General features: G+C 43.0%; 1 protein-coding gene across 1 annotated transcript in view; it reads left to right on the forward strand.

The window, feature by feature from the left end:
- Positions 1–9,752, forward strand: part of LOC137260388 (cysteine-rich motor neuron 1 protein-like) — a 33,826-nt gene extending 24,074 nt beyond the window's left edge. The window contains exons 9-20 of the mRNA XM_067798056.1: positions 313–417; positions 680–766; positions 1,770–1,880; positions 2,493–2,573; positions 2,987–3,067; positions 3,310–3,396; positions 4,251–4,331; positions 4,693–4,776; positions 5,563–5,667; positions 6,823–6,924; positions 7,730–7,834; positions 9,691–9,752. Of these exons, the coding sequence (XP_067654157.1) occupies positions 313–417; positions 680–766; positions 1,770–1,880; positions 2,493–2,573; positions 2,987–3,067; positions 3,310–3,396; positions 4,251–4,331; positions 4,693–4,776; positions 5,563–5,667; positions 6,823–6,924; positions 7,730–7,834; positions 9,691–9,752 (1,091 nt within the window). The remainder of the gene's footprint in view (positions 1–312; positions 418–679; positions 767–1,769; positions 1,881–2,492; positions 2,574–2,986; positions 3,068–3,309; positions 3,397–4,250; positions 4,332–4,692; positions 4,777–5,562; positions 5,668–6,822; positions 6,925–7,729; positions 7,835–9,690) is intronic.
- Positions 9,753–12,189: the final 2,437 nt, after the last annotated feature.

The raw sequence follows: 12,189 nt of genomic DNA on the forward strand, positions 1-12,189 counted from the left end.
ACTCACTCACTCACTCACTCACCTTGCCATCAGCTAGTCTTAAGGTTACCTAATCTTCAAGGACGCTGCAAACCACTGTGCTGAAGTTGTGTAGTTCCAGGAGCCTGTGGATTCAGCATGTTTCTTGACATGATACTAATCAGATTCCTGACGAGGAGTGTACCCACTTATCCATTTTGCTTGTAAATAGCCGTTACACACCTTTGGGTGATTTTCGTGACTGCGCCTAAACAGAGAGGGTCTTTAGTAAGTGATAGGCCTTGCTTATGTGATGGCTGATTGCTCACTCACTCACTCGCTCACTCACTGCAGAGCCGGAGACGTGTCCAGATATCACCTGCAGCATCTTCTGTTCATACGGTCTCCTCACCGACTACGACGGGTGCAGCACATGCAAGTGCAGGTCATGGGGAATCCGTAAGTAACCGCTGGGACGCCCCGGTGGGTTTTCATGCCGCTCGCAGCTCCGTCTATTGATAACGTGATTAGATAGCCGGTTTGTTCATGAGAGATTACTGCCAATGAAAAGAAGATCACGACCAGCAGTCTAGGATTTTTAGACCTTCGATATTTCAAATATAACGGCATTCTTTACTTCTAAGGCAGTGAGGATTAGGACGTATCAGTCGGCCACCATACTGACATCAGTATCATATAGATATCATTCTCACCTCCACAGCCTGTCCCCCAAGGGCGTGCCCTGCCTGTGGGGGTTACCCGTACGAGTACAAGATCGACCAGAGAGGCTGTCAAACATGCCAGTGCTGTGAGTATACATCACTATCTACCTGTACAGTGTCTACCCGCACAAAGCCCTGCTCATTCACCTGTAGACTGTCTACCCGCACAAAGCCCTGCTCATTCACCTGTAGACTGTCTACCTGCACAAAGCCCTGCTCATTCACCTGTACACTGTCTACCTGCACAAAGCCCTGCTCATTCACCTGTAGACTGTCTACCCGCACAAAGCCCTGCTCATTCACCTGTACACTGTCTACCCGCACAAAGCCCTGCTCATTCACCTGTAGACTGTCTACCCGCACAAAGCCCTGCTCATTCACCTGTAGACTGTCTACCCGCACAAAGCCCTGCTCATTCACCTGTAGACTGTCTACCTGCACAAAGCCCTGCTCATTCACCTGTAGACTGTCTACCCGCACAAAGCCCTGCTCATTCACCTGTAGACTGTCTACCCGCACAAAGCCCTGCTCATTCACCTGTACACTGTCTACCCGCACAAAGCCCTGCTCATTCACCTGTACACTGTCTACCCGCACAAAGCCCTGCTCATTCACCTGTACACTGTCTACCCGCACAAAGCCCTGCTCATTCACCTGTACACTGTCTACCCGCACAAAGCCCTGCTCATTCACCTGTACACTGTCTACCCGCACAAAGCCCTGCTCATTCACCTGTACACTGTCTACCTGCACAATGCTCATCTACCTGTACACTGCGTATTGTCTGTCTACCTGCACAATTCTGCCTGTGCGTTGCGTCTTGTTTATCTGCACAATGTCCTGTTCATCTACCTGTTCACTCTCTACCTGCACAATTTCCTGTTAATCTTCCTGGACCTTATCTACCTGTCCTGTTCATCCGCTGTACACTGCGTCATGTCTGTCTACCTGTAAAATATCCTCTTCATCTACCTGTACACTATCTACCTGGAGAATGCCCTGTCCACCTATCTGCACACTATGTCTTGTTTATCTGTTTATTTTCCAAATTTTCATACCTCTTATCAGTTTTTTCATCTATTGTCTAAGCGTGTCCCCAGAGAAAATGCAGCCCTTGCCCCGACAATAACTACGCCGTGGACACATACGGCTGTAAGACGTGTACTTGCCGCCCTGCGACGACAACTGCGGTTGCACCACGTACGTAGCTCTTTATTTTTGGCAGAAGGCTGTCTTTGCATGTCTATGCTGGACAAGACAGTCACTGAAAGGATGAAAGGTGATGAAAGGTGCGTTGATTCGTGTATAGGTGAGTGAATATGTGAGGCTGCCGAGTAAGTGTCTACCTGGCAACGCGAGTGAATGTGTACGAAGAAAATTACCTGTGTGATTTATAATTAGTGAAGACGTACGGGCGTGAATATGTGCATGTACCTACGTAAACTGGTGCGTATATGATCCTGTATACTGGAGTGTGCATGGGAACAGATAAACAGGTACATGTATGTGGGAGATCTCGAAATTACCTCTGTTGCCATATGTTGCAGAGTGTCTGTGGTGTCTCTGTTGCTTTGATTGGAGTGTATTTGTGACGCGTCTGTTGTTTGTGTTGCTAGGTGTCGATGACTTGTCTGTTGTTTGAGTTGCTGAGTCTGTGACGTGTATTTTGTTTGTGTTGCGAAGTATCTGTGACGTGTCTCTGTTGTTTGTGTTGCAGAGAGTCCATTACGTGTCTGCTGTTTGTGCTGCAAAGTGTCTGTGACGGGTTTGTGTTGCAGAATGTCTGAGACTTGTCTGTTGTTTGTGTTGCAGAGTGTCTATCGTTGAACTGCTCGTCCTGTGGTAACTATGGTTACCGCTATGACAGATACGGCTGCAGGAAGTGCTCCTGTGGTAAGTTGCCGTCGGTTCCATCACGTGATACAATGATAAGAGCTCTCGACAGCTGAAGATTAGAATGTCCGAATTAGCTTTCAGCAACCCATGTTTGTCGTAATAGGCGACTACCGGAATAGGGTTGTCAGATTCACTGACAAGGGTGACATATGCACATGCCATCGGATCCCAATTTCGCAGATCGATGCTCGTTGATCACTGAATTGTGTGGTGGAGATTGGAATATTTACAAACCGCTGTGCGGCATTAAACAACAAGCAAACAAAACGACAGGTTATCCCCAATGTGTTACTGTTAATAAATGATGATACGCCTCTATTTACTTTTATAATGACATGTGTAACATCCTCCAATACCGCATTATATCCAACATATGTAACACAACTGACCATATTCCTCCTGTGTGTCAGCCTGTCCGGCTCTCCGATGTGCCCAGTTCTGTCCAGGAGGCTACGCCCTTGACCGGTATGGCTGTCTCACGTGCAACTGCCGTAAGTACCGATTCCTTGACAATGTGTGATCGAGTAAGTATTGTTTTATGCCATTCTTTTCATATTTCACACACCAGTATCACTGATCTGGATACCTTTAATGGTAGGATACACTAAATGTTTTTTTTTATCGACCTCGACAATCTCCTGCTTCTAGTGGACATGTATCGAATCGAACATGGATGGGCTTCTATTCTCTAAGCTGATTCTGTTAAGCATGCGCTTTTGCTTCCCATTATCAGGCTGCAAGGAGCGCCGGTGTGAGCAGACATGCGCAAACGGCTACCGACTGGACGCCCAGGGTTGTACCACTTGTCAATGCGAAGTCGGTGAGTGTTCGGTCATTTACGGAAAACATTCAGAAATGATTAGGTCAGTAAGAACGTACCTAAGCACTGTTTGGAGACTCGGGGGAATTTTGGTATTCAGTTTTGAAATCTTGGCCTAGGTATACATGAGACATGCTGGTCTAACAGGGATTTGGGGAGCCTTACCATCCTTCTGTTAGAAAAGTCGTGTATTAGTCTGATTGATTTCCGAATAATCGAGAGACTTTGGTATTCAGACATCCACATACAAGGAATATGACTTGCAATTGTTCCTGTGATTTATACCTGGTGAGACTGTGTTTGTGTATTATTACGTATAGCGACCACAACAAACAGCTCCATAACACAACGGAACACTCCACGTCTCCGAGACTCGCATTTCCCTAAACCAACCAGAACCAGAACAAACAGCTCCATAACACAACGGAACACTCCACGTCTCCGAGACTCGCATTTCCCTAAACCAACCAGAACTCTTTACCCTTTCCCGTGGTTTCACAATTAAAAGTTATCTCCCTTTGTTTTTTACAAACGTACCGACCAATCAAAAGTGACGATAAGGAAAATGTGTTGCGGTGGCGACTTAAGCTTGCAGTGAATGTGTACACAGTCATCCTATAACAAGGCGGATTTGTAAGCCTCACTCTGATTGGTTACAGTAAGAAGCGTAGCAAATCAAAGTATGAAAATCGCCAAAATGCTAGTCCTGGAGACGTAGACGGCGCTCAAACATTGACAAAAGTATGAAAGTCAAGAGCGGGTAATTTCAGTTTGAGAAGGCGAATGTCCACCAAAATGCAAGTCTTGGAGACATGGAGGGCACCCTAACGTTGACAATGTCTGTCTCTTCACAGAGTGTCCGACTGTCCGGTGCGACAAGGTGTGTTACCAAGGTTACGTTAAAGACGCCAATGGCTGCCCACTCTGCGAATGCGGTAGGTATTACAACGACGTTTCATTTCAAGCTGACTGTTCGCCATTTGGAGAGCATTCATAACTTTGTTGTGTTTATGAAAAGGAAAACTAGAAAACATGTCACTTCACCAAAGCCATAACCAGTATGAATATATAACATGAACTGACAATTCGTATATCCAATTTGGGAACGTTTTAATGCCCTTTACTGTTGATATAGAGCTGAAGGTTGGCCTCAGCACAGAGTTATACAGAGGAGTCCATTACATAGAATCTATTGTCAGACACATATTTCACAGATCCAGGGTCTTTCATATGTTTAGTTCATATTGATTATCGTCTACACGGGAACGTTTTTGACGACAAGGATCCCTGTTTCAGTGTGCGACGTCCCGACTTGCACAAACGTTTGTCCAGACGGTTACGAGATTGACCGTCGTACAGGATGCTCAACCTGCAACTGCAGTAAGTGTTGGTTCTTGTTAACACCGCAATATTCCAGCAATGTGGCGGTGGTCTGTAAATAATCGAACTTGTTACTAGAATTACTGAAAACAAATTTCAACCCTCCTCTTCAAGGGGCGCATGGGCTTTGTCGTGATGTTAACATCCTTCCTTTAGTTGGTTGGTTATTGATTAACGCCGCACCCAGTAATGTCCCACCTATATCGCGGCAGTCTGTACATGACCGAGAAAAACGCAGGCCAATCCAGTGAACAACGTCATGAGCATCTATTACGCAAAGGAGATACGATGGCATGTGTCAACAAGTTAGACCACCCGCTCCCCGGTCTCCTCTTACGACAAGCATGGGTTACTGAAGACTGATTCTAACCCGGATCTTCGGGTTGTCTCCTGCTGTAAACCATACTCGTCTGTTTGTCCATGCGTGGAAATATCTCACGCTTCACCCCCGACTCATACCCACCACGTCTCCCACCAACGGGGCAGCTTTCTCACCAACGTCATCATGTAAACACGGATTCTCTCACATACGTGTACAGGTCGATATACAGCGCCGGGACTCCTTCACAAAGCAATATAGCTTAGCTAAGGTCATCTTAAGTCATTAAGGTAACCTCAGTGCAATGTCAAAAAAATGGATGTCATATATACCTTAAGAAACCACGGGACAGTCTAACCTCGAATTACGTGTTAAACGGTGTATAAACACTTCACGTCAGAATATCGGTAGGAAAGTATGACGTGGCCCGTGTTTGATCAATATGTGTTTGAATGCCATTGTTGCAGCTGTGAAGCCAACGTGCCCTCAACTAGACTGCAGCCACAACGTCTGCCTGGCAGGTTACATGTTGAACTCCAGGGGCTGCGAGACCTGCAACTGTAGACTTGATAGTGAGTACACTTACCACTAGGTTCTCAGTTCTCAAAACAAAAATAGTCTGGTTCAGACAAACCAGTGACTGATATATCTAACCCTGAATCCCCCAATTCCCCCACACCCACCCATCCACCACACATACATTCACTAACTCTCTTTTATTCCTCTCTCTCCCTCTCTCTCTTCCCTTCCTTCCACTCCCTCCCCCTGCCTCTCTTCTCCCCGCGTCTCTCCCTCCTCTCTCCATACCGAAACGCGAGTCTCATTAACCTATTCAGACAATCACCTCCTTTTTCAGTCGATCTGAATTCGCTTGTGTGAAAGTGAAAATAGACACCACATATAACTCTGGTTCCACTGAATCCCAATTCCTTGTTTCATAAGATAATGGTATTTACAAATGTATTTTAACTTCAAACTTTAATAACACCGTATTTCTATATATTTTATCATGGACGAAGCATCATACCTTAACTAAGAAATCACAGACTATTTGATTCACACAATGATTCACAATGCATCTGGTTCACTAGTTACACCTGCTATGTGTGTGTGTCTTCTTGGGTGCAGTTCTGTGACGCACAAATCTGTTGATATGATATCATTTCCGTACCAGGCCGCCAAAGTTTTCGAGAGAGCTTCGTTTTGAGATTTCCACGATTTACAGGTTCCCGTTTGTCAAAGCTCGCTGTACGACAGTGCACGCTGTACGACGTATTTTTCTAGGATTAGAAGGAGCGTAGTGTTTCTGTATACAAGTGCTTAGACGGATCAAATCAAGCTTAATATAAATATATATATTTCCGGTTAAATGCATCAGTCTAAAAATTCTGGACTGGTTCTCACACTTAGTCCGCTATAGGACGGAACCCAGTAAACAGGAACGAGACTGTTCTGTAATCAATATTTTGACATGACTCCCGTCCTCGTCTCTATCTCTCACGGACAAAAAACAATCGTTATTTTAGCTGACAGGAAGAACTTTTCACATTTTCTTTTATTTTTAAAATTTTCTTTTCCAGAACAAATTGTTTTGCTGTACATGGAGCATGTCTAACGAACCTTCCCCTTTGTTTTCCACCGCAAATTAGCTTTTACTAATTCATGTTTGTTTACTGCAAGTGTACTTCCTGACATCACTGACGAACTGTACATGTATTCTTCCACAGCTGTGTGCCCCGTGTTCTTCTGTGCCATCGACTGCCCTTTCAACGCCTACCGTCTCAACGTGGATGGTTGCCGTACATGCCGCTGTCAGAACAGTGTCCCCGGTCAGTACTGAGTAACGACTGCACACTGTTTTTTTTTAATGCATATCCAAAGAAACAAATAAGGGAACACATTCTTTTATGTACGTCCAGAATTTCACCCAGCAGGGCAGTATATACCTTGAGAAGAAACGTGGAAAGGAATAAGAAACACTTGTACTTTCATGTTATTGCACGTCACTGTATCCTACTAACTCCGACTGGTCCAGACGAACCAGTGACTGGCGTTAAATGTGCGTTGATACACAACCCACCACTAACACTGACCATTTTAAGTCCAAAATGCTAAAAACCGGTTGTGCGTGGTATTAATTAAGTGCATAATTGCTCTGAACAATCCGTTCGTTACATCAATGCTTCAGTTGTGAATGGGATAAACAGTGGTCAAGACTCATAGTCGGGACAAATCTGGAATTCGAACCATTATACAAGAAGTATGGTTCTGTCAAATATAGTCCGTTTGGCTCAAATTGCAGTCTATCTCGAAAACTAATAAACATAACATACTCAATAAAACGCTGGTCATAATCAGAACATCATACCAACTCTGTGAGGAATATAATTCCTGAAAATAAAAGAGTTGTTTAACAAACTATCAATAAAATATTGACAGAGTTCACTATTTGTTACGAGGGAGAAGAGCAGAGAAAGGAACAGCCGGGATAATCATTATGAATGTGTTTACTGCTTGCAACATCGTGTGTTTAATGTTTTACAACGCAATCAGCTCTTTATTTTACGATGCAGTGTGTTACCTATTCATTATCTATACACGTCAATATGTGTTTATGGTTTACTGTTGTCGCAGCGATCTGTCCCCGTCTCAAGTGCACGGACTTGGTTTGCCCTTTCGGGACGGACGTCGATCCCATCACCGGATGTGACCTTTGCTCCTGCAGATTCAATTTTGAAAGTAAGTTCGAAAGGCTAAGTTGAAGACTTTCATTAACCGACGTGCTAAGCTGCGACAAAGCCTCTCAAAACGCTTCTTCGATAATGACAAAGAGGAGGTGTTCAACCGAGTTCCATTTTACCTCGCCTCAGGTTTGAGAGCATCCAGACACCGTTACTATGATTTATAATGAGTGGAGAGTATTATATCTTGTCTGGTAGCGAGTGGTTGAGTTTAGCTTTCAGCAATAGTTTCTGCGATATCACGACAGGGGATACCAGAAATTAGTTTCACACGGAATCGAACTCGGCTATTCGGCGTATCGGGTGAACGCTTTAACCACTGGGCTATCCCCCGCACGAAAAACTGAGTCAACGGCTACTTGTATCAAGTCATCTCGTTAGGATCAGAAAGCCACAATAAACACGGCATACCTAGGGGCAGCAAGAACTGTACACTCCCAAGGGAGCTGAGATTAATAGTACGATATGCCGTTGAGATTGACACCCAATGATCAACAGAAAATTCCAGCACCTTGAACAAGCACTACTTAAGTGCATATGTGCGCTGCATATACCCTGAAACAATAATAATAGCACTCACTCATAAGTGCAAGAGATAAGTGCAATAATCTTTAACTTGATGCTGAACCCGCATTGACTTCATTAGGGGCACACTATTTCCTCTCATCTCGCGGAATGAAAAATATCGAATTTGCTGGGATACAAAGTTTTGCTTTACTGGTATTTTGAGGAGCGCTTGGCTAGCCTTGTGGATGAAGAGCTGGTCTCGCCGAAGACACGGGTTCGATTCCACACACGCGTACAATGCCTGCAGCCCGGTTTTGGTGTCCCCCGCCAAAACGTCGCTCAGTGCGATAAACAAGAAGTTGTTATCCAGACAGTTCTATGTTCCCAAGGTTTTATTACGGATAAATCTTCTTTTAATTCTTTGACACACAACGTCTTGGGGTCATTTCTGATTTATGGATAAATCTTCTTTTAATTCTTTGACAAGCAACGTCTTGAAGTTATTTCTGACCCCTTCATCGGGTGTACTGACAGCTGATGCTTTGTGCGTCAAAGTATTAATAGAAGATTTATCCATAAAAGATCTTGGTCATATATAACAACTTCTAACTGCCGCCGAAAGACATCAGTTCTACATTTCGTTAGTAAAGATATAATATGATATGGCACATATTCATATCAATTTCAGTCATAAGCGGATCGGTGGGGGTTGTCCAGTGGTTAAGCTCGTCATGCTGAAGAACGGGGTTTAGTTCTCCACAGGGGTACAATGTGTGAAGCTGTGGTATTGCTGGAATATGGTTAAAAGTGTAAAGCTCCCTCTGGTATTGGGGAACGTTTAACTTAATGAAACACGTTCACAAATACTTCATTTATCACAGACTATGTCATAGTGGTGTTCCGATAAGTTGAAATAATCGAAGGCTGGTCGCAGTGACCAAACGACTAAGCAATCGATCCCACTTTCTCATAATCGAACACAACCATTTTTGACCTATCGTTCTAGCCTTTGAAACAGTTGACGATGGAACATATCTTCGAAGTTTTCAGGGCCTGAAAACATGTATTGATAGAATACTCACTTCACTTACAGAGACGTCATGACTGAATATTTCATGAAGACTCCCGGGAGTTTATGTTGACTGCATATCAGTCCTCACTTTAAAGCAGCAAGTCGTATCATGTTATACACCTTCCCAATAACACCCTGAATAGGAAAATCTGAAAAATGACGCCCTCCATCTTTTTCGATGATTGATCGGTTGTAATGAACAAATCATTAATTATCACATTTAACCAATCCCAAGGCTACTATGTTACACAATGGTCTACACTTCTTCCTCACAGTGCGAGTCATCAGATGGCAATGGGCAACGGAAGTCAGGAGAAAACGTCGAAGTTTGGAATAACCCGGATGTGCAAGACGTAACCCGGATGTACCTCTGCCCTATCGGACATTGTGTTTGTGTAACTAGTTACTGGGAAACCAGTTGGAAGCTTTCAGTTCATTGTGGATTCTATGAAGGCGACCATTTTAAGCTTGTATAACTGTATGATACGTTTCTTGGACAGTAGTATCAAACTATTGCTGACTGTAACATTTACCGATGACACATGCTGCTTCCCCAACCACAACTTTTCAATATATTTTTCATGGACAAGTAGACAGATACGATGGGATCACTATTCACGAAGTAATAATGAATTTATATATGTGAAACAAATGTCGACAGTGTCTCGATATGTTTGCAGTTTCAATTCCTTTGTCCACCAAAACATTCTTCACCAATGGAACGCGTCCTCTGTATTTCCCACTGAAAGGATGAGGTGTAAGCACCGTCTTGCAGAGAGATATCGTTTCTGTTTTCGTTTCATTTCGATCGCACTTTTAAGAATACTCTGTTTAAAGAGACATTTTAAGTGCATTTGTGTGGAAGATGATATTTTCCCGTAATTATTCGACTTATTCCGTAACTTAGTTAAGGGTGTTGCATACGGAGCTTACAACAGATGCACCTGGGTCCGTTTCTAAAAGCGATCGTAGAGTTTAGACATTCCTCATATACTAAAATAGTGGCCAAGTCTTTTAGCGGTATCTTTGAAGAGATACACGAAAGTTGATAATAGACAGATGCCAGTTTCTTTGTTAAGAAGGACGCAGCATTTCATCCTGTACGTTCAGTACAATTAAGAAGTTGGCAGCCATAAGTTCTCATCTCTGGAAGTTTACGGCTGTAACGATACGATCGCATGCTGAACTAGGCCCAGGCCCATTGAGACACGCCCTTGCTGAATTTGATACACAATACACAAATATCCCTCCTCGCTTATAAATACAGCTATTGTAATGAGGACGGTGGGGCGTAGGGGTAGGGACGCTCTTTAAAACTTGACAATTAGTAGCAGTTTAATTCATTTCAGTTAGAATCAAAGTTGAATTAAATAATCTAAAATAATTAAATTATTTGAGAAAAATACATAAATTATTGAAACATGATAAATGTGTGATTTAGATGTATTTTAATGTGCACATTTCAGTAAACACGATCACCTGGATGCAGATAGAGTAAAAGGGGTTTGAATCCCATGATGGGCTATGTACGTTAGGGAAGAGGGGTCACGTCCACAACTCGAGAACTCTCTTGTTTCTCTGCGTCACAGTGGCATTAGGTCTCCTGTTTTGCTTCTCTATGTCATCGTGGCATTACGTCTTCTGTCTTGTTTCTCTACGTCATAGTGGCGTTAGGACTCCCGTCTTGGGTTTTTTTACAATCAGTCTTAAAATAAAACGTGTGAAGATTTTAACAGAACCGATTCTCTTGGTATAAACCTATTCGCCCTTGTGGACGTTTGACAAACATATATCAACTAGCTAGGTGGTTTGACGATAAGCTTGACTTTCACAACAACTATGTTACTCCTGCCTTAAGTGGACAATTAGTTTGTTAAGTTTCAGGCTGTCGTGTCTTGAAGTATAGTTACGGTCTTTTTGAATGGACAAAACAACACAGAACTCCGCTGACTTTGATCTCTTATATTACATCTGCTACTTCCTGGACCCGAATCTGTCAACATAGTGCATCATGTCTCTTCTTTCAGTTCCTGCTGATGAAAATACTAAATCCGATAGATCAAGCGCCATGATGTTTAAATGTTTGTTCAGCACGTTGCAGCTACCATTGTCTTTCATAGTAATAGTTGCGATCATATATTCCAAATCTTAGAGTCACTACAACGAAAACGATTGCTCCCTGACCACAAACACATGGGCGCTGGCGCTTCCCTACTCCATCAATCCCGGTAAAGACAATCAGGGAGCAGTCATTATACACAATGTGTGCATTATTTGATTAAGCGTCTATCGCTGATATGCTGAAGTACTTTCAATACAGTGCACACCACGACTAGAGAAATATGATGTTGATGATTATTATTATTTTTATTTTTTTTAACAAACTGTCTATTCTGATTATCGGTAATAAAGTTTTGATACATACAAGATTGATTTTCTTGAAGTTTTTGCGCCGCTTCTGATAGAGCTGATACCAGAGCAATGATCCAGTGGTCTGGATACTCTGCTGAACAGTATTTCAATACCATAAGAGTGTTTTTGTTTGCGTGTTCTGAATATTCCAGCTGTATGGTGGCGGTCTAAAAATAACTGAGTCTAGAAAGACAATCCAGTGATCAACATCATGAACATCAATCTTGATCTGTACAATAAATCATTGGGATATGATGGCATGTGTCAACAAAATCAGTAACCTTGCCTTTTACAACAAGCATGGGTTGCTGAAAGCCAAGTCTAAGACAGACCTACACTGATTGATATTAAACTAAAAGTGC

Source organism: Haliotis asinina, chromosome 13, assembly GCF_037392515.1.
Source record: "Haliotis asinina isolate JCU_RB_2024 chromosome 13, JCU_Hal_asi_v2, whole genome shotgun sequence".
Taxonomy (NCBI): domain Eukaryota; kingdom Metazoa; phylum Mollusca; class Gastropoda; order Lepetellida; family Haliotidae; genus Haliotis; species Haliotis asinina.